We start from the raw sequence: 22639 nt of genomic DNA, 5'->3' as shown, positions 1-22639 counted from the left end.
TGGTTTGCGCTCGGTGCCGGCGGAAGGAGGGGCGACGCCGCGTCCGATGTGGCAACTTCGGGGGTGGGGTGGGGGGATGAAGGTGTGAGCAGAGCCCGGCCAGCATTTGGGTGGAGATGGGGAAGGTGTTGCCCAGCTGAGGGGTGCAAAGCTCAGCGCCGTCACTGCTGTGTCTCGGGTGGGTGATACACACCTTTCTGCTGCCCTGGAAGTCACCCCAGAAATGGTGCCCAACACGGCTAGGGACAAAGTCTTGCAATCCCAAAGAGAGTGCCCGCATTGTCGGGGAGCTACAGCGGCGCAAAGGTGGGGGTTTGGCGGGGATTTCCTCCTGCAGCTTCATCCTGCGATGAGTTACGCAAGGAGGTTGTAGGCACGTATTTGGGTTGCTGGTTTTCTCCTGTTTGGAAGGGGATGGAGAGAATCCAGCACTTGCAAATATTTTCCTTTGGAATACCAAAGGAAGAAATATCTACACCATTTTTTATCCTGTTCTCCTGCCTTCCACCCCTGACTCTTGTCACTGTGAGTTGACAAGTCGGTCCTGCCTTCACTCCATCCCTGTGACAAGCCAGATGAATGGGAAGCCTTCCTGATCAGCTAATGCATTTGTGTGGAGGGAATGTGGCAGCACACCAGTTTTATGTATATGAATTAGGGAGTGGGAGGACAAGAGCTACAAACCTCGAGAAATGCAGCGCTCTTCCCAAGCAGTGCGTGGATGGCTGCAGGTGCTTGTGTGACTCCGCTGCTCAGCATACCAACGCAGAGATGCTTTTCAGCTGCTTGTCCTTTTCATAAGAACTGGGAAAGCAAAAAGCAAATACAAATTAAAAGCTGGTCTTTATTTCCCAGAGACCCCGGCACATTGCTCAGACTGAAGCCTATAAACGTAGAAGAGCTCCAAAGCTATATGCTTGGCTTAAGCACGTAAATTATGCTTTTCTTTTCAGTTGTAGTTTGTAGGTCTATCAGTGCCTTTGCAAAATCACCTCCTAAATGAATGTCTCCATTAGGGATAGAAGAATGAAGTCAGGTAAACTCGAAAGCAGAGTGAAGCCTCGTTCAGAAAAACTGGATCAAGCATTTAAGTTTAATGAGGTTCAACAAACTTCTCATTTAAAATATATGTTTGTACCTCTGGGCTTTGGGAGTTTGGTCAGAGTTGGAAAATGAGATACTGGAACAGCAGGAGAGAAGCTATTTCCATAGCTTTTTAAACCTATTGAGCCTTAATTAATATTATTTATTTGTATTACCCTATTACATGAGAGAGCTGCTTACAGCGGGCTCTTCATAGCGAGGAGCAGGGGAAGGGCTGGGTGGGCTGTAACCAGGGCAGGGCTCCCACTTGGCACAGAAATACCCTCCCCAAGTGCTCCCAGTCCGGCCGTGTGGAATCGTGGTTGGTGTGGTGGGTTCTCAGCAGCCTCTGCCAGCAGAAAGGGGACACACAACTGCAGGGCTTTCCACGGGCTGGGAGCCACCAGCCCTGCGGCAAGCCTCCCGCACAGCCCTATTGATTGTGCGAGGTAACAGTACATTAACAGAATTTATTAATAAAATCTCTTACTCCTCTTCCTTCCCCCTGCAGTTTTGCAAACAGCTGTTTCTGGTCCCCCGTGAGAAATAACTCGGGCTCCTAAAGGGTTACAGAGAAGCATCCAAGGCAGACAATCATTTTCTGCCCAAGCTATCTTCTTTAGTTTAAAAATGTTCTCTATTCTTTTGAAATGCATGAAGTAGATTGTGGGAGAGCTAATATTATATTCCACTACTGAAAGCTGGTGGAGTATTTTACATTGATGTCTGGCTCTAGTGATTTTCTAAGGATTTTGAATTCATTAAATCCAACCATTGAATAATCTCCATTTGTGGAGGAAGGAAGGCAAAAGTGCTTACGCTCCTCAATAGCAAAAAAGCATGTAGTCTTTTCTTAAATGTGAAAGCTATCTGACCCGCTATACGTAGTGAAGGTTGCCCATCATGTAACCTTTGATTTGCAGACTTTGCTTATGATACCAACTTCCAGTACAGCCATTGAACGGCGCAGTGGAGCAGCCTTGGCAGGGCGTTGTGCACTGCAGCAGCATCCTCCGTCCTCAAGCAGAATTAAGACCCAATTGTTCCGAGCTCAGACCAGAGACAGAAGCTCACGAGAAGAGACAGCCCCACAGCTTCTCCCTGTAATTTGCACCTCCCCCCCTGCCCCAGACAGCACCGTGCAAAGACGAGTGTCCAAACCCAGAAATATTTTTTACACTGGAGAAACAGAAACTTGAAACAGAATTGTTTTGATTCCTTGATGTTGATGTTCAAAGCTTTAAATGAAATCCCGTGCCTGATCATTTTATTTCTGAACTGAATAACAGTTTCTTTGGAGATGAAACTTTGGCTTTAACTGAATTTAGTGAGAGCTGTCACTGATAAAATCCTGCCCCAGAGACACCACCAGTACCAGAAGAAGATTGCAAGATGTTACCATTTAGCATTACTACTTCTGCTGCTAAGGGTCAAACACATTGACTTTAACAGATTAGGCTTTTTTTTTTTTTGGTTAAAAAAAATATCTATCACCTAGAAAAATAACACTAGAATTTCACTAAAAGAAACTTTTGGAAATTGCTCAAGAAAAACTCAAGAGAGTTCTTTCTCAGAATGAAAATAATCACTTCAATTAAATACAGCTTTTGATGTAGATACAGTCTAACCACCATCAAAGCCTGGAACAGATAGATATTTCATCCTCCCTTGTCCTTTCTCAGCTTTTATCTCTATGCATGTGAGAATGAATTTTAGCATCCAGGAGCATCTTAAAGCTATAAGGACATCTATATAATTGACTACTGTCATCTTCTATGGGTCTTGATATCTTTCCTATGTAATTTGATGCTGATATTAGGAAAAAAATAATCCTTAATAATTTCCTTCAGTTTACGTATGAAGAACTGGAGAAATGTTTCATACATTTTGTAGCGTGTCAGATAATCTCCTTTTATACACAGGGCAGTGGTGGGATTCAATTCAACTCACCAGATTAACAGCAGAGCTTCACAAGCACAAAGATCTCCAGCCCAAGCAGAGAACCTTGCAAGAATACGGGATGTGGCAGAAGGTATCAGTTATGTCACAGAAATATTTATGAAGGAATAATATTAAAGTTGTTCATGGAACTATGTTTTCATATACCTTGGATCAGATCTTGCAGATGAGCATGGTACCTACTGAACTACATTAGGAGACCTTTGCAGAGCTGGATCCAAGTGACTTGCCAAGCTCATAAATTATGTGGCAAAACAAAGGCTGACTTCACTTCTTCTGAGGGCTGGTACAGCAGCTGACACACCGACACACCTGCTCCTTCTATTACCGTTCATCATATATTGCAGGGACATAGTGTCTTTCACCTCTGAAGGCCCCACTCTGCGTGGAGGGTCTGCTTCCTCCAGTGAGGGAAGGTTGGCAGAGAAGCCGCCATCACATTCCAGAGAGCTGTGTCTAGAAAAAGGTGAACTTGAATTTTATTTGAGGAGTTAAAGCTGAATTTCTTTTTTAGTCCTAGAAAAGATCATCTGAAGTCAGCATGCATAGTTTCAGATTGTCCTTCAGAGCTGAAGAAATGGTCATCTTAAAGAAAAAATATTGCCATTCTTTTGCCGCTTGAGGGACAACAGGTTGGCTTCGATTCTATTATTCCTTTTAATATATTAAATATTCTTCGGCTTAGTCATGGGAAGCAAAGCAACACAACTGCTTTCTAATAAATAAAATGTGCTCAGAAGCAATTCTGAAGCTTTCCAGATAACTGCATTTCGGGTTTGCCAGGAAGCCAGATGCTGCTATTGGAAAAGTAGCTGCTACGGTTTGTCATCTGAGCCTAGAAATTGATACCCAAGAATGATATGATGAGACAGACTCGATGATAGCACTGCTCTTTCTATAAATAATTTGAAGAAAACATTTTTTCACCTCAAAAAAAAAAAGTCTCTTTTGCTGGAGACTTGCACAGCAAACCAGAAAATTAAAAAGGATAGGCATGCTGTGTTTGAATAGGGCCATCAAAACAACACGATACACATAATTTATAGAAGAATATATAGCAGCTCTCACATTTTACACTACATATGCTGTATTTTTTCCGTAATACCAATAGGTATGAAACTCATTATCTTTTTGACAATGGAGAAAGAGAATATTATTCCTTTACTTGCTTGATCATGTCAAATGTCAAAGCAAATTATGAATGCTTGTCCTTCAAATACTCATCCCTCCTGGTAAGATATTAAATATCAATAGTGTTCACATTCACCTACAGAATGAACTAATATTGCACACATCTCACAGATCTAAAGTTCACTGTGCCCGTTACCTGTCATGCGATCTCATCGCTCACGTCCTTCCTCTTGTCTACGTCCTGAGAACTAGGTAAGTCATGGCAGTGGTAAACGCCACATTAAAGATTATCTGGAGGATGAGTTAAAACTGTGAGTGGGGGTTACTCATGAGTTTACAGCGTTAAAAAGGGAATGGGAGAAAGAACATGGGGTTAATAGGACTACAGCCTTGATTTTGCATCACATTCCAAAGGATTGAGAGGCAGTGTCCTGATGAGACCCTACGGGAAGTTTCTAGCACAAGAGACCTGCTGGAAGTGCAGTGAAAAAACTCATTATCTTTTTGACAGGGAAAAATGGATATGCTGACCAAGGGTTCATCCAGGCAAGGCACTACTGGAATGAGCTGCGTTCATTCTCAGGGTAGCATCCAGAGGGAAACACAAATTCTTTTCGGAAAGGCAATGCAATAAGGGGGGAGGAGGGGAAGGAAAAAAAAAAAGGCTATGAGGTTTTGTTATGCCACCCATTATCAGTCAGTTCTAAGGAATAATTATGCACCTGTAAACAGCCCAGCAACGGGCTATTTATGCTTTACAAACAAAAACACACACCACTACTCCACACAACCCTACTCGAGCTTCAGACAGATGAGAAGATGAAACAGGGAGTCAGATGTCACCGTGATGGATTGCGCTTCTGAGGGCCCTCTCCAAGCTCGCGCCTGCGCATCCTGCTGATCGCTGCCAGGACTCCTGAGCACCAATGTCTAATCACTCCACAAACAAAGAAACATTAGTCTTTTTAATGTCCTTTTTTTTTTTTTTTTAAAAAAAAATATTAAAAATCCTCGTTCAAACAAATGCTCCTCAGACCTAAGGGAGAAGGTGCGGCAGCAGAGCAGCACAGCGGCTCGCTGAAGTCACATGAAGTGTAAAATGAGGCAATCTGTTGGGGAGCTTATTGCCTCTGAAACACTGCATCGCCCGCGCACCCAGAGGATGGAGGAGAATTACCCCTGGCCAGCGAAAGGGAAATTGCTCGCTGCACTCAGATTGCATTTTAACCTGAAAAGAAGGGCTTCATAGGAGCGTGTTCAGAGGCAGATTGAGTGAAGCAGGTTTTTAGGATAAGTCTTAAATACTTAAATCAATCATGATAACTTGCTGCACTGAATTTATCTCCTAAGCTGCCTAAAGTAAATTCCTCAGATCTGTCTGAATAATTTTGAGCTGATAATGCCGCCTTCGAGTAGGAAGGCTGTTGCCCAGTGAAAGGATTTTCTCACCAGAATTTCAGCCGATTATTCACCAGAGAGATGGTCGTTCAGGAGCACACTGCAGCAGCTCACTTGGGAAACTTTTATAAACACTCAGTCTACTAAGAAAGGAAATTGGAAGGTAAACTTAAAGCTAGCCATTGCTTCTGAGAGGTCAGGGATAGACCAAGCATCCTAAACAAGGTTTATCTGATATTCCCTGTACTCCAGTTCTTTTATTTCTACACCAGAGACCAGGAAATCCTTTTAGATCAGCCTTCTGCAACAGGTGGAACTGCAGTCTCTGGTGCTGAGCACAAGTTACTTAAAAAATGATCTTGATCCGATGTTGGTAACACTTATGGGTCCAAAGAGCTGCTTTTCTGTAGAATTGCACCTGGGAGATGGATACCGAACCACATAATCAAAACTTTACTGTGATACTCCTTGCTCCACTGGACTGAGATTATCTAAACCAAGAGGATTTAAGGCTCCGTCAAGGATTTTTCACATCATTGCTCTTCTCCACTTTCAATACAATTAGTTTTTCAGAGAGAAGGACCAGCAAGCTGGGGAGAGGTGGGGGTGGCAGGTGAGAAATGGGGAGACCCGAGGGGGAGTTTTGCCATTGTCTCAACAAGAAGAGCAGAACTTTAAACTCACTCCCAATTCATGAGCTGACTGAGGCGGACTAAACACTAGAAGAGCCCGTGTACCTCTTCCCATTTAGCAATTGTGTATGTGGAGTGGCAGAAACCCCGCTCCCCAGACTATTATGTGATAGCAGCAGCAAGGACAGGAAGAAAAGCAGTAGCAATAATAACAAAACACCCTGACATAGTGTTTTAAATGAGCTGTAAATATGGCCAGCGGAATGCCATAAAAACTTGCCATGAACATTGCAGTGGAACCGTAATTTGTGCTATCACTTTTTAAAGCTACACCAGTGTCTCGATGAAGTATTTTGTTTGGGCTGAGTAAATGGCAAATGGTGTATTTATTGATTTTTATCTCTCTTCACACCTCAAAGGCTGCCTGTCTGCTCAAGGCCAGGTCACAGCACACTTACTCAGCAAACACCTATTCTGTGGTTAAATCATAAACTCTTTGGGACAAAGACAGTATCTTTAATCAGCATTAGGTTCCAAGGGTTTCTCCTTCCCCCCCTTCTTTTTCCAAAGAGACCCAGTGGTGACCCCAATGTAACCCAGAGCTCCGAGGGAGAAGCTGGTAGGACCAGTAACGCTTTACATCCTATTAATGCTGTGGATAAAATTGTTTGAACTTGGTACAGTTTAAGCTGAAGTTTCTACACTCCCCATGGTGATTAAGTGCATCTAGCTGGTCACACCTGCAGGTTATGTTTAAATGCCTCTCCCATGGTGGTGTGGATTTTTTTTTTTGGGGGGGGGGAGGGGCAAGTAACTCTACAATAGACATTTAGCACTAAACTGTAAACAAAGAAAGTTTTCTAAGAGGGCTTTTGCTAGAGCAGCCAATCTACTGCAAATATGAACCAAATCAAAAGCAACACAAAAGAAAAAACTCAAACCACTTGTACTTGAAATTGTCAAAAAAATAAGTCAGAAACACCTTGAAAGAACAAGATCACAAACCAACACGACTGTCTGTGTTCACCCACCTAGAAACTCCTCTTAGAAGGATGACTGAAGAACGTGGAATAGATTAGCAAGATTCTGGATAGTCTGGTGGGACTTCGCAGTCCTTCAGTGGTCCTCGTGTCGAGGTGGGCAGCACTGGTGCCACCAGCATCCCTGCCACGGTTGCTGGGAAGAACCCAGCCAAATGCTTCACTTATCCCAGGGGCTGAAGACTTGTCATCAGTTTGGGAAGTGCAGGAGTAGCTTGGGGTTATCCGAGGAGCCAGAGGACAGCAGAGCTCCATCCCCATGGTGGAGCGAGCAAAACCACGTGCTTCCAGCCCCTGAGCTCCTGCTTTAGTCTTCCCTTCCTGGATACTATGGGCAATGCCAGGCTGTACGCAGCAAAGCTCACGGCGCTGAGCTGGCACAACGCTGCTCTCCAGTGCTCTTGACGAACATCCAGGAAACAGGAGGTTTTGCCCAAGAGAGCTCAAGTCTCATCAGCTTGAAAGAAGAATGGCTTTTAGAGAAAGATGAGAAATTGCAGCAGCCAGAGTTGTGAAAAGCCTTGACAAAATATTTAACACAGAGAAAAAGAGAACGCTTGCCAATTGCTAGAGCCTTCCTAATTCAGGTTATTAGATGGTTACTGCCACTACTATTAAAAAGACACTATTTTCTGAGTGATCTATGCAAAGAAGGGCTGGAACACACCTACAGGATTTCCATGTGCTTTTAGCTCTGCTGATGGAGAAAAAATTTTCTCTCGTATAAGACTCGATTGAATAATTATTCAATTCAATTAACAAATAAGTAATGTGGCATTTTGTGATGTATCCAGTAAATATATGCCTAGAAAATTCAACAGATAAATCTCTAGATACCGTTTTCTGTTCATCACATGTATGTTGATCCAACTGGATTTTTTTTTTTTAAGCTGTCTATGAGGAAACCATTAAAGAGATAGGCGGAGGTTTCCAAAAAAAAAACCACAAAAAAACAAAACCAAACTGAAAGGAATTAGCTTTCCACTGTGCTCCACACAACAATGGTATCATGTGATTAATTCTACTATAATTTACTTCATAGAATGAAAAATAAAAACAGCTATTCTGGTAGTAAATAACCTCTTTTCCATAGCAAAGACCCCTTACAAGGTCAACATTGACTGTCAAGCTTTGTGATTAGGCTTGTTAAAACTGTCCTGTTATTTTATTTTTTTTTTGGTAGAAAGTGCCTGCTTTTCTTGATATTTGTAAGTGTTCTTATAGAGAACTTAGAAATCCAAAATATGAACATCTGATCCTTCCCCACCCCATCCTTCCTCAGGTTATTTTTTTTTCTCTTTTGCATTATTTAGGTGAATAATTCTAGCAAGAAATGTTTTTGCCTTTTACTGGAATTTTTACAGGCAAGCATTCCAATAAGATCTCTAGTAATACAACAGTTTCTAGGTAGCGAGGAAAAAACCCCACAGCATCTCTACTGAAAAAGCTGGCAGATGTTGACTTTTTACCCATAACTGTAATGCCTCTATAAAAAGGAGCATTCTAGTCTTACAAGCGTTAAAATGGAAAATAAATAGAAGTGGCGAATACAGCACACCAAAGATTATATGTGAGGGACCAGAAATTCAAATCCCCTCTCAAAGGGGACATTGCAGGGGTAATGAGAAGATGCAGAAGCTTTTCAATCTCCAAAATCAGTCCCTCATGGAACATCATCGAGGCAGACAAACCAAATGGGGCAGCATGGGCGGAAAGGATTATTTAATGAGTATTGGCTGCTGCGAGACACCCACAGACACCCCAAACTGCAGTTATGCAAAAGAAAATGCCAGAAGCCGTTCCTGTTTGCAATAAACTAATTACGTGTCGGGGATTTTCTTCCTGTTTAGATAAACCGTCTGTTTTATTTACGGTTCTTTGCACTTTTGCAGCCTCGTGGAGGTGGGAGAAGGCACACAGGTTCCCCAGACAGTAGCCCCAGTGCTGTGAGATGCCTGAGAGCACTGGGCAATGCCCACCTGATTAGAGGGTTGGAAATGTAGTAAATACCATACAGACCTCTTGGGTTTTGGTAATGGGCTAGTCTGGTAGTCCAACACCATTCTCCCAAGGCAATGCCTGAAAGGCCACTGAAAATACCACGCACACAGAGGGCTGGGGACACACAGACTTTTGCCATCCTGCAGGAGCATCCTGGTGTCACAATGTATGGGGACAGAATGTGGGACCACAGGGGCTCCCTCTGACTTCAGATGGGCAAGAGGCTGAAGACAGGAGATTTTGGTTACTATGCATCTAAGCAAAACTATCTTAACTATTGTACAGAAAGCTACCTCGCTGAGAAAAGGAGAACAGCCAGGTCCAGGCTGCACACATGGACCTTCTCTGGGCCTGTAGCCCACAGGGTGCCATTTTTTCCCCCACTCTGTAGCACAGCCAGCACTTGATCTCACAATCCCGGCCCAGGGCTGGAGAAGAAACAGCGTCCTGCTTCACAGGAGAAAAGAAAGGTGAAGTAGATTCTATTTGGCTGCTAAAAGCTTGGAGTAATTTGCACTGTTGTAATTCCAGCAGTTGAGATAGCCAGAAAAAGAAGTATATCTAGTATCTCAATTTTTCTGCTTTCCCTCCCCCCAAGACATTTTTTCCTCAGTGGGGGGGGAACACTAACAATGACTTCAACAGAAGAATGAAGTTTAAAGCCCAGATCTTTCCAGTTCTGCTTATTCCTTTAAGCTATTCAAATCCCCTTTATGTTCTTTCTGCATACACACATCTGTCTTCTTCAAAGCCTTAACCATCTCTGACACACCTGACCTTTCCATCCAAGCGCGATGGTTAGATGCAAAGAAAAAGCCCTTTACCTACAGCAAGTAACTCTTTGTTTCGCCAGTCCCACGCCTGAAAATTTTGTTGCTGCAGGAAGTAAAACGGCGAGCAACCTTTCCTTCTCTATTGAAAAATGGAACTGTCAGCTCTCTGAGAGAAATAACAGCTTATCTTTATTTTGTCAGACATGACTGTTAGTTATTAGAGTCTTCTTAAGAAAATGCTACAGGAAGAATGAGGACAGTATTGTCACAGAAATGTCAAGAGTTCAGAAATTAATTTGACAAGATCTGGGAGATCTCAGGTATCTAATTAAACTTTCTGTGACAGTTATATTGTGTAAATACTGGAAACCTATTAAAATCAGGTAAAACTAGTTTCCATATTCAATTAATAGATGTTACACCCATTCGACAGCCATTACTCTGATTAGACCCATTCAATTCATGCCAGTAAATATAATTTCATCTATTCATGCACACAAAGTTCATCCATTTTTAACTAAATATCTGATAAACTCATTATGTCTGTTAATACTACTAGATTTTTTGCTGGAGTTTGTATAAACATCCCTCTCCTCCACTTAGTGAATGAGACCATACATCGCCATATGACAGAGCACATGCAGCTCTGTTTTTGAAGGTTTTAGAATAATTTCTGTAGAAAAAACTTGTTCTGTAGAAGAAGAGAATTTAGGCTAAAAGGAATTACGGCTAATAGATTCTGACCTCAACAGGCTATAATGCAGGCTGGCTTTGCACTCAGTAATATTTGCATCAAGCCCATATCTCATAGCTGTGCTAAATCATATCAATTCATCATTTAAAGAAGCCACTACATCCATTAGTAAATTGTTTTAATAGTTAATTATTAGCAGTATAAAAAGGATGTGATTATCCCCAGCCTGAGTCTCCAGGGGCACTGTCAACATGTGGATGATACTACTGCTGCATGTCCTACCCAACGCCATCAGTTTAATGAAACATGATAAACATTTTTGAAATCGAACAGCTGGATATTAGAGCTGCCAGTCCAGGCTTGGACAGAGGGTAAACAGGACGCAAGCGTAAGACATGGCACCAGTGCTGCGCACCCACGCAACCTGCACTGCCACCGCCATCCCTTTTCACCTCTTGCCCCCCAGCACCGATCTCCCCCAGGATTAGTCTTTCCAGCCGAGGATGGGGAGGCTGCACATCCCCATGGATCAGTACCAGTCAGCGTGTGGTTGCTAAGCAAGTTCATCAATACCAATTAACCCTGGAGGTGGTGTCTCCTGCACAGGAGCATGGCCAGGAGATGCACGTTCTGCAGCTGGAGGATGCGATTAATAACTACAGCTGCAGCAGCTAAGGTGGCCAGCGCTTCCACCAGCACTGCGATGGAAGGGGAAAGTCAGCGAGCCAGCTCGTCGCTGCCAGACAGACCTGCACAGTCATCTTCAGTGGATGCAGATGAGCTAAATTTAAGGAGCAACACTCAGAAGCTGCTCAGTACACAGAGTGTTTTTGTTTCACAGAGTAAAATAAGAAATCTCATAAATCAGTTGTTTCCATTATTTGCTGCAATTTCTCTGACCAAGCTTCTTAGCGCTGGGGTTAGCTAGGAAGGAGGAAGAGCATTTGCCATTACAGTTTTTGAAAAGAACTATAATAATTTAATCCAGTTCCCCTCCCAAATTATTTTCTGATGCAAAGACATGAAAATTATTAGTTGAATTTCAAGTTCATTTTGTTCTTTGATAACTGAACAATGCTTATTTTTCAACTGGCATTTTGTCTCCTTCTGCACCCTCAGTTCTTACCCCCACCATCTTTTTCCATCTCTCCTCCTTATCCAGTTAAGCATTATTTTCAGACTGCTGCTTGGCAGAAGACACATCTGAGGGCAGTTACCTCTGCAGGTCCTTTGGGGCCAGCAGTCACCTCTGCTCCGGTGGCCAAAGGGGAAACGTGCATCTCTCCAGCAGCATCCCCAGAGGAGAAGCAAGACACCAGAATCTCCATCACCAAAATCAATGAGCCTTACCCTGGGCATTCACACTGAGGGGGCAGCACCAATGTTTGTAGCTGAATAAAGGGGGAGGTGCAGCCCAGCAAAAGGATCTGAGACTAAAAAAAAAAAAGAAAACAAAAGAAAACAGGCACATATTAAAAAAAAAAATAAAGGAAAGGGTTCTTTTGTAAAGGTTTTTCTAATGATTAAGAAAGGAAGACCCAAACCTCCTACCAGCGTTATTTGTTCTGGAGGCAGGATAGGACACCATCAAATCCCATAAGCAATTTGCAGTGCTCTCTCACCAAGCACAGTCTGGCAGAATGACTCCCCGCCTCACTTAAAACAGCATCTCTGTTCCTGGATAACCCCCAAACCCATAGCGAGTAATGAGTAAGAAAACAACGGGTTGTTGTTTTGCTTCCCATTCCCAACACTCACTCTGCATTAGGCTCCATCATTTCACAACTCGCTTGATGTAACACGATGTGGCAGAACGTACCCTGATCCAGAAGTGAACCATGATGCAATGCAGAACGGATGCCTTGGACCGAAGCTGCTCCTTCCTACCTTTGATCCACATTTTCTGCTTGTGACAGGCTGCAAAATAAATATCAGTGACAAGGCTTAGTATGCGTTTGTTTTTCTGCAGCTTGCTTTCTTTTTGTTCAGCTCTCCAAGCTGAGTGTCGTGTTGACAAACACACAAACTCCATTACCAATTAATGGGTTTAGCATGGTGTCCTCTACTGTCTTTACTCCCCAGTGCCAGTTCTACACATTAGCCTGGATAGCATTCAAAGATAATTGTGTTTTGTTTATTTGTTTTGGGGAGTAACGGCAATCAGACAGGCAAATCCCAGTCCTTATCAAAGCTGCAATTCTGTTTTCAAATGTAGCCCCCTCCGAGGAGAGCTAGAGAAGCACACGCTGCATTTGCTCAAGGTGAAACCTCACTTTTCTTCTTTCACTCTTAATTTTTTTTTCTTCTCCAAGAAAAGGACACTTTTTTTTAGCACCCAGGGCTTTTTGCAGGCTTTGTACATATAGGGGCACCGTTTCTGCAGACAATTACTTTGTTTCCTCGCTTTTTAAAGCCCACCCTTATTGCATACTGCAGTAAATTGAAAATGAAAAGTCATTCGGTAATATATGTTGGCCCCAGCACACTATAAGAATTGTCAGGATCATGCATGTTTGTGCACAGAGACTTTTTTTAATGTTTGAAGAAACATTTCATTAATGTTCTCAAAATTGGTCATTGACTTGGGGGACCTAAATTTCCAATGCAGCTGAAGAAGCATAAGTTTTTGAAGATTGGGAACTTGGGACCTTTGCAAGCAGGAAACCCAGAAATCCAATACTCTTCAGGGTCCAGGTAAATTAAATCCCTGCAAGTCCTCGGTAGAAGAAAAACATTTGATTAATGTTAATTAGTGTTTGATTAACTGTAGTTGCAGGCAGAGGCAGTACAGCTTGAACATGTTAACATGGCTGCAAAAGAGAGTAAGCAAGGGGTGAGCTTAATTCAGGCTCTGTTTTGTGCTTCCAGGGATGTAAAGTCTTGCTGAATAGCTGTGACCATGCTGCATGTTAACCGAGAAGACACGAGACACAGTTGGCAAAACACATTAGCATCTTCCGCTCTGATAATTAGTTTAGTGAAAAATTATTGTGTTATCTGTTTGGTTTCACTAGAGACCAATTGCAGTCTTAAAAAAAAAAAAAGCTCACATTAGGTGCTTTTAATAAGACAATAAACAGTATAGTGTTTCCAAACAAGATTTAAAACCCATTCAGCACGTGAGTAATTAGCACAAGTCAGGTTGGAGGCCAAATGCATTATTTAGTAATGGAATGACATTTGCTTAGGAAGAAACAAGCCCATAAAAATGCATAAGCATTAAGGCAATGTATTTAAAACATACTGCAACAGACCTGCTAACTTTGCACTAGGATGTGGTTCAGATTTTAGCAAACATGCCCTCAACATTGTGGTCAATGGAGATTTTATTCCAGCTATGCAGGCAGAAATAATAGTAGCAGAGCCATATTGCACAGCAGGTGTTCCTCTTGCAGATGAGTTGAAATCAATTATCAGCACTGACTGCTGTACCATTGGGCAAGAAGTCCGAAATCCTCCAAATTACCCTCAGATCGTCCATATTTGCATCCCAAAGAGCCACTGGAGATAGTTTTCCTGGTACAGAAAGCCCTTCTCCTACAAGAACAACCTGTCTTTTTTTTTTTTCCAGGAATGTGACACAGAGCAGTATTTTCTTACATGCTGGTGTTTGGGGTTTTTTTTTGTTTGTTTGTTTTTTGTGGCATGGGCAAATAAACTTATCAGTACAAAGGATTAAGAAAAAATAGACTGTGCTTAGCAACCTGCAGCAAAACTAGCAGAATGCACTTGACAAAACTTGCACTCGGTAATGAAATTCCTATGAAGGCATTCAGTACTTAAAAACTAGGACAAATTATGCTGTAAGGAGCAGAATATGTAAACGTGGTAAGCAGCTTCATTTTATATTCTGGCTTCAGAGGGGTTACTTCCAGTTGACAGCAGTGTAAACGAGACCAGAATGAGACCCATGCCCACCAGCAGAAAGATGAAGCTGGCTTTGTATAAGAAAATATGGAAACATGCCCTAACCCGGTCCATGTGTAGGGTATTCTGAGAAAGGAGGCAGAGTGATTGCATCTCTGCCATGAGTACATTCAGACCCTCTTTTATAGGGCAGCTTAAGAAATGGCAACAATTTTGGAGCCAAATTACCAGCTGACAAACGCCCTAGTGACTCACTAGTTCGTCCCTGTGGTAATTCTGCAAACCCAGCAGCGCACATACCACACTTCCCCAGTACTAACAGTACCATGGTAATTTCCATAATACTCAGCCAGTAGTGACAAATGGAAAATAAAAAAAAAAAAAGAAAATAGAAGCAAGAAACATGGCAGCTCACTTGACCCAGAGATTGGTGGCTCTGGGAAGAAGAAAGGATGGCGGCTGATCTCTGCTGTAAGAGTATGAGGTTTCCAAGTCCCTCCGCAGACCCCTCAGCTCTGGGGAGTTCTCCCATAAACATGCCTCTGGGCACCTTCCTGAGGCTCAGGTTTTCATTGCAAACCAGTGGCCGTGCTGGGAGTTCGAAGAGATGCCTGACTCACCCCGGCAGGGCTCACGGGCACCTTAGATAAGGGCTTGCTGCAGAGTGATTTGTGTTTCCAGGATTTGGACTTATTCCTGCCTCCCTGGGATAGCAGTTTACTTTCAGAGCCAATTTCCCTGATGGAGCAGGGATACCCATGTCTTGCTTTTCCTCCCTTTTGCTTCTCACCCCCACACAGAGAGCAAGGGAAGGGACTGGGTGCCACATAGAGAAGAGCAATGCTGCCCCAGCCGCACACCTTCATCCCAGAAGGGCTGCTGCCTTCACAAAACACACAAAATGCAGAATGACTCCAGCCTGGTATATAATTCAAGCAGCCCAAACAGCTCAGGCTGTTGGCATCTTTATTTGCAGCCCACAGTCAATCTGATTTACTTCTTCGGTGGTGCCAGTGGACAACCCAGCACAGGCTGGGGCACCCCTAACTGTAGCCCTTGCCAGACCAAACCCACGGGCAGGACTGCAGAAAAGGGCTCGCGTTGGCATCGCTAGCCCAGCCCAAACAGCTTTTGGTCCAAGTTCACAGCAACGCACCCAGACACAGGGATCTCTCCTTGCAAGGTCTGAATAAAGCCTAAGCGCAAACCAGCCTGACAGTCCTGAAAAAAGTCAGCAATCTCAGGAAAATGGGTTTGTAGGTGATACAAATCTCTCACAGATTCACTCCAAAGCTGCTGAGCCTCTTAACATCTTCAAAACCTATTTTCTCCTCTGGGGTCACAAAGGAGGCTGCGTTTCCTGGAAGGCAGCTTTGAGAGGTTTGAGACTCCAGGAAAGCCATGACATTAGCAAAGGTCCTGCCACAAACCGCTTGTAAAACCAGGAGATTGAGCTCTCCATAGCGCATTCATCTTCCTTTCAGGCACTTGCCCTCATTTCTGAACTGGCCACTGCAGTGACGAGCCATCCCTACCAGTGATGCTGAACTCCACGGGTAGCTTTTGTGCTCTGTTTTTTCCATCTTGACCCTTCAGGCAAGTTCTTCAAAGGCAACTTCATCTCAGGGGCCTTCTACTAATAATGTCAATCTGGCAGCAGCTGGACTAGGCAACGCGTGGGGAGATGGGCACATCCTCCCAGCACCCCTTTGACACATCAAGTCAAAGTCCTATCTCCCATCCAACCCCTGGCTCCCAGCTGGTCCCAGGAAAAACTCAGAGATCTGCCCAAGTTGGAGTGGTAAAGCCTTAAGCTTTGGACCAGAAGTCATTGTGGCTATAAAAGAATTTCACCATCTTAAGAGTCAGTCTGGTTTTTCTAGCAGCTTTCAAAGGCCTTGGATATTTGACCAGAAATGAATGCGTGGCCCGAAAAGCAGTTTTGCGTCAAGAACTTGAGCGCCAGCAAGAGCCCTTTTCCCAGCAGTTGTTGTAATGAGTTCAGCCACTGTGCAGCTGGTGACTGTCACACACCGAAACCCAACCAGAATACTTGGCTGGGGAGAAAATTAGACATTTCTATCGTCATCGTTACTAAAACAGACCTGTGAAGGATTACTTGCGTATTACGGCAAACTTCAATTGAAATGGGCCATTACTTGCCTCATTAATATTTCAAGTGTGTTTGAATGCACTATGGCAAAAACATATTACTTGGAAACAAATTCAGGTAGAAGGAAAAAATCCCACAAACCAAATTTCATTAAATAATGTACACATGCTACCCTAAACCATCCTGAGATTCAGCCCAATAGTGTCAGAGACAAAAAGTCCTGGTGTTCTACTTATAAATAAGGCGAAATTATCTATTCGTTTAGGAAAAAGTAATCATGCTCAGTTAGACACACCAGACAAGCATATGAAAAGAAAAATGGCTTTGAAGCTGCTCCTGATAGCAAGCTTAGACAGCTTGAGAAGAAAACTCTGCAACCCAGGCTTTTTTTTTATTTTTTAAAGTATACATTAGAAAGTCTATTAAAGAAGTGGTGTGAATTTGCAATTTTTTGTTGCATAACATTTTTGAATCTTTGAGAGAACATTAATGCCATGCAGCTCATTTTGCCAGTACCCACGCACTTCAGTTGAAAACAATTCCCGGCTAAAGGTGTTCTTTATAAATTGGATATTAGCAGGGAACTAAGTAGAAGATAACACCCCTACTGCTGTCCTGTTTGTCTCTAGGTGGAGCATGGCCTACCAGTTTTCCAAAGATGCAGAGTAGGGAAGTTATCTTTGATTTATAGTTTTGAACTACCAATAATTAGTCCAACTCGGGTAGGGAAGGCTTGTTACTTACCTTTATTTGTTCATAATGGCAATGGGTGTTATTAAGATCAAGTGTTGAAGAAATAAGGGTTTTGATTAAAAACCTCCACCAGGGCTCTCAAAGGATCCAGCTCTATGCCAGGCTCACAGCTTTCATCTGAAGCTCATCAAAGCCACAGATGAACAAAAGAAAAAAAAAAAAGTATCCTGGTATGGAAAGAAAGCACTACCAGAGTTTTCCATCATTGCCTGAAAGCACAAAATTCCCTATTCTGGGAGACAGCAGCTGGAGCCAAACCTTACCAAAGACTGGATTTCCCCCCAGGTACAATTTTTCAGTGAATGACCAACACTTCAGCCCTGTCAGAAAGTGAAGGTGAAGAAACAGCTCCCTCCATATGTAAAGTCTGAAGAGACTTTTCTGAAGCTGTGGAGTTGAGACATCAATTTTTTAACCATCTTTTCTTGTTAAAGTGACTCCTAATGGGTGATGAGCAATGCCAAGCTGCAGCCCGATGATTAGGTGAAAACTGGCAATCCCAACTGTAACACAAGCTTTGCTGCAGCAGAAGATGGATAGAGGAATTAGCAGTGTGGTTTATCCACTCAGGAATTTACCACCTGGTTACAGTATTCTCTGGTTAAGAGCTGGAGGAACTCATTAATATTTTTAATCACAGTATTCCTCACCAGGACCATAATTATTTCCTCTGGCCCATCTCTCCCACCCTGCTCCTACTTAGGGGGCAAGATCTCTTGTGTTCACCTATGTGTGGTCTATATATACATATCAGGAGAGCTTTTTTTTGGGGGGGTGAAGACAGGAATGTAAAAATATGGCTTTTAAAGCTAGCAAATAGCAGCTTTCAATTCACTTAAAGCCCTTCATGTCAACCAACCTTCTTCCCTCCCCTTGGGCCTGTGACATAGTCCAGCACAGAGAGGTCCTCGGCTGCCCAAACAAACCTGGACCTCCCAGCAGCTCAGGCCACGAGACACAGGGTTTGCTAGCCTCAGCTTAACCTTTATTTTCTGGGTGAGAAATTCACCTGTGGAGGCTCAAACTGCAGTCCCAGCAGGTTCTCCAGTGGGCATAGCAAAAGACCTCTGCTGATGCCTGCAGAGGCTCCTGAGAAAATCAGGTTTTGGGATAAGATGAGAGAAACTTCAGTGGAAAAGCAGCAATGCTAGAGCAGAGAGGAGGACCCTTACCTGAGCTGATGCCCCCTCTCCTCCACCTGGCGAGGCAGGACGGCTGCAGCTGTGCCTGGCCAGAGCACAAACCCTTCACAGGACCCTCACTGCTCACTGCAGACCTTTTTTAGCCCCATCTCTTCCCACCTCTTCAGCACAAATTAAAGGGGCCAACCCCCACCGGAGCCTGACAGCAAACCCCGCTGCCCATGGCCGGCAGGCAGCGACCCGGGGGGACCGCAGGAGGTGAGGCTGCCAGCCCTGAGCGCGGACGGGCTCCCAGTGCGGAGCGGGGCCGGGGGGATGCAGCAGGCTCAGCAACCACCTGCCTGCACTGCCTTTGCGGTGCCCTTTCTCGCTAACGAGACCCACTGCTGCGGGTGCTGCAGCTCCGGCCCTCGGCACCACCTGCAGCCGCCCATGGGGCAAAGCCCGCCGTGGGGAAGTGGCGTCTTCTCTTTTTCTACACTGGGGAAAATTACTGTCCCGCACAGATGCGGTGTGGTTTCCCTCTGTCTGCATTGGAGCGCTGCCTCTTGCGTGGGCCGTGTCAGGATTAGTTCCATCACTCTGTGCTCAGATGTGCATTAGGTGCTGTCTGCGTGAGCACCTTAACAAGAATCCCCAAAGACTGAGAAAAATGACATACATTTAAAAATGACACAAATTGATAGGTTTTACTGTGTCCTGATTTGCTCAATTCTTGGCTGTGCCTGTAGCTTAAACAATAAAAGCTAACTATATATATTTTTTTTTTCTAGGATAGATTTGGAGACATTAACAATCACATGCCTGTTTCCAGGGTGAGCACATCCACGGGAAAGGCTCCGTCTTTCCCACATTACCACATGGAGCCCGTGCCGAGCCCACCGCTCGCTGCAGCGCTGCTGCGTTGGGCTGGGGGCTGTGGGCACCGCTGCGCCCCGAGAAATTCAACGCTTCTGAACTTTTGAGTAATATCACAGCGATCTCTGCCAGGCACTCAAAGCAAACTCGTCTGCCACCTTCTGTTCCTGAAAGGCTATAGCTCCCATGGAAGAATATTTTCCCATTTTTCTTTGGGCAGGTCTGGTAGGTAGGGATGGGTGAGAGGAGTTTTTGCAGGTAGGTGCCGATTTCTGGCTCTGCCCGCCCTGCGCCGGGGCGGGGGGCACAGCCACAGCACATAACCATGGTAAGCAGAAAAAGCAGTTGTGTTTCAGGGCTAATTTACAAACAGAAGGAGACAGATAATTGATGGGTGCCAGGGCTGTGCCTTCCAGCACATGTTCGGGGAAGCATTCCCCCCAGGTACATTCGATGGTGATAGGAATTTCCTTCCAGAGAAAGCCTGGGCTGGTTTTGCATTACAGCGATGCAAAATGACAGCTGCACACGGCCGTGTGGCTGAAAACTCGGTTGCCTTTAGCCATATTGATGAATCACAATGTTTGCTTCGTGATGGACTTGCTTAACCAGGCAGGGATAACCTCGGGTACCCAGGAAAGCGGCGTTACCTTTGCCGATGGGATGCGAGCGGCAGCCCAGAGAGCTGCTGGGCATGGCTCCACGTGCTCTCTCGGGAAGGGAGCGGGGAAAGCGGATACAGGCACAGGAAGGCAAAAACCAAAGTGGCATTTTCTCTGTCCCCAGACTTGTGACTGAAGGGATAATTGGGAAAAATAATCAAGAACAATGACTGCTCCACAATGGCGACAAATTGGGTTGATACTCTCCATGCTCCTCAATTAGTCTGTACAAATGCTAATTGGAATAGTTCCTTTCTGTGGCTGCATGTAGTCAGCACAAATCTCAAAACTCGAGATACTTTTTCTTTTTCTGCAAGCCATCTGTCATGCTAATGTATCTTATTGCTGAGGGTTGATGCTTGTTTTTTTCCTTTAGCACCACTACCAAGAGAGAGCACTATGTTTCTCCCCAACCCAGCCCTGGGCTCCCCCACAGACAGTGGTTTCTGTACAGAAAGCAGCAGTGTTCCCCACAGCCCGAGATCCGTGTGCTGCTCAGTGCTGTGTGGTGGTTATTAATATTAAAGGAACCAGGTGCCCTCCTAGATCAGGGGCCTGCACACCGCGAAATTGCTCTGAAGAGGAGCTGCAAATAAGACCCTTGGCTGATGCTTCTCTTTCCTGGGGATTGATTTATCCTGATACCTATGACTGCATCTCAAGGTGCATTCAATGATTCATTCCCTTTAATAATGCAAGCAGGTATTGAGGAGGTCTTCAGCTTCCTGAGATAGTCTCTTTTAATAATAAAAAACGTTTTCTTTTTTTTTCTTTTCAAAATAATAACAGGAAGACTCAGGGGGATTCTTGGTCTTGGCACATCCTTAGTTTATAAGGGAATTTTTTGAGGTCTCTCCTCCTGCCCCGCTCTGGTCCTCAGCGAGCTGCTGTGGGATGCGGCACGATGCGCTCACCCGGCTCTTGTACATGATGGACATCTTCCGTCCCATCTCTCCTCCTCCAGCCTTTGTCAGATACCCCTTGATGCCCCTGTCCCAGGCTGTCCATGTTTAAGCAGGGGCAGCCCACCTTTAGCTGCCCGGTGTTGCAGCCTGGCTGATGCGAGGCGGCTTTTATTAGGGCAGTATTTGCTAAGGGGTCGATTCTGTCCACACGGAGGCATTCAATTCTTATCAGCAAAAATCCATGTGGTATGTGTAGCTGTATCCGCGAGGTAGATGCAGAGGCCATGAAAATCAAAGTTCGGCTGCCAGAAATCACCCCAAAGAGGTGTGTATTGACACATCTCTTTTTGCTGCTCCATTATTGTATGATAAAGTTCCTGTCCTGGAGCTATGGACCCAGAGAAGGGCAGGGTATTCCCCATGGCAGGCTCCTTCTCCTTTGGGGCATTTGCTCCCATTCTGCTTTCCTAGATCCAACAGGGTAAACACTGAGTATCCTCAATGTCTAAGCAAAGGCAGAGGTGTGATACCTTTTTCTTAAATGTCATAAAAGCAACATTTCTACAGAGCAGAAAGTCCAGGTAGGCTGAAGTCTTTGGTAATCGCATGTGACAGCGTCTGGCAACTGGAGCCTGACACTTGCAGTCAGCACGTCAGCCAGAGTTTCCTGCCAGACCTGCTACTCAGAGCCACCCACGAGTGGAAAATACAGAACAAAATCAATTATTCAGCTCCAAGATGCCCTCCACGGTGCGTAGGGCAGGAGGGCTGGGAGGACACACTGGAGTTGGTGAGACCACCTGTGCAGGGGGTTCTCGGGCTGGCGGGAAAGCTTGTACATGGATATTTGCTGCTATGTTTTTGCTTCTGGTTTCCATAAAGTTCCTGATTCCCCTTTTCTGCAACCCCCAGCACAGGACTGGGTGTTCTCCCCAGTCTCTCCTGCTCCTCCATGCTGGTTTAAGTGGTTTAAGTGGTTCTTTTGCTTCTGCGCTTTCCGTTTCCTTTTTCCAAACCTGCACTCTTGTTTGGCTTTGTCTGCTCCAAGGTGCTGCATTTCCCCTGTCATGGTACTACTCAAGAAGCACTTCAGAGGTCCTTCACCGGGCCCTAAAGCCCTTTCATATTGTATTCCCATTCACAGCATTTTCCCAGTCTGCTAAGAATTCAGAAAACTTTCAGCTTTTTTTTTTTTTTAACCCCTCCTTCCTAAGAAAATGTTGTTTGTGTGCTCAGTCTGCTATGCGGACTCTCTGCATGTGTAGCTGTAACTTTGCTTGACCGTTGACCTGTCAGTCTCTCTCCACACCTTTTGAACCTTCGAGCTGTTTCATTTTGATGTAAGACAGAAGCTGGAACAATATCAGCGTGCTGCAAAGTCACTGCCAATAGCTGGATGAACGAAGATGAGGGTGCTAATGCCCCTACTTGGGGAAGGACTGCTGTGGGAATGTGTCTCCACCAGACATGAGAGACCCCACCACAAGTCACAGGTCCATCAGAAACCAGGCTCTGGTAGTTGTTTCTCTGCTTGTGAAAGTATTAGTTTCCCTAAGAGTTTTTTTCACATCCCTCCAGTAGCCCCGAGTTTTCTGCTGATTCAGCAATGCGGCTGGTTTAGATCAGAG

General features: G+C 44.5%; 1 protein-coding gene across 1 annotated transcript in view; it reads right to left on the bottom strand.

Moving 5' to 3' along the window:
• The window catches only part of CACNG4 (calcium channel, voltage-dependent, gamma subunit 4), a 61751-nt gene extending 41611 nt beyond the window's left edge, over positions 1-20140 (bottom strand). The window contains exon 1 of the mRNA XM_009894803.1: positions 20095-20140. Coding sequence (XP_009893105.1) covers positions 20095-20140 — 46 coding nt within the window. The remainder of the gene's footprint in view (positions 1-20094) is intronic.
• Positions 20141-22639: the final 2499 nt, after the last annotated feature.

Source organism: Charadrius vociferus, unplaced genomic scaffold (genome assembly GCF_000708025.1).
Source record: "Charadrius vociferus isolate BGI_N301 unplaced genomic scaffold, ASM70802v2 scaffold321, whole genome shotgun sequence".
Classification (NCBI taxonomy): Eukaryota; Metazoa; Chordata; class Aves; order Charadriiformes; family Charadriidae; genus Charadrius; species Charadrius vociferus.
The sequence above is the reverse complement of the archived record's forward strand: the minus strand, read 5'-3'. Positions and strand labels throughout refer to the sequence as shown.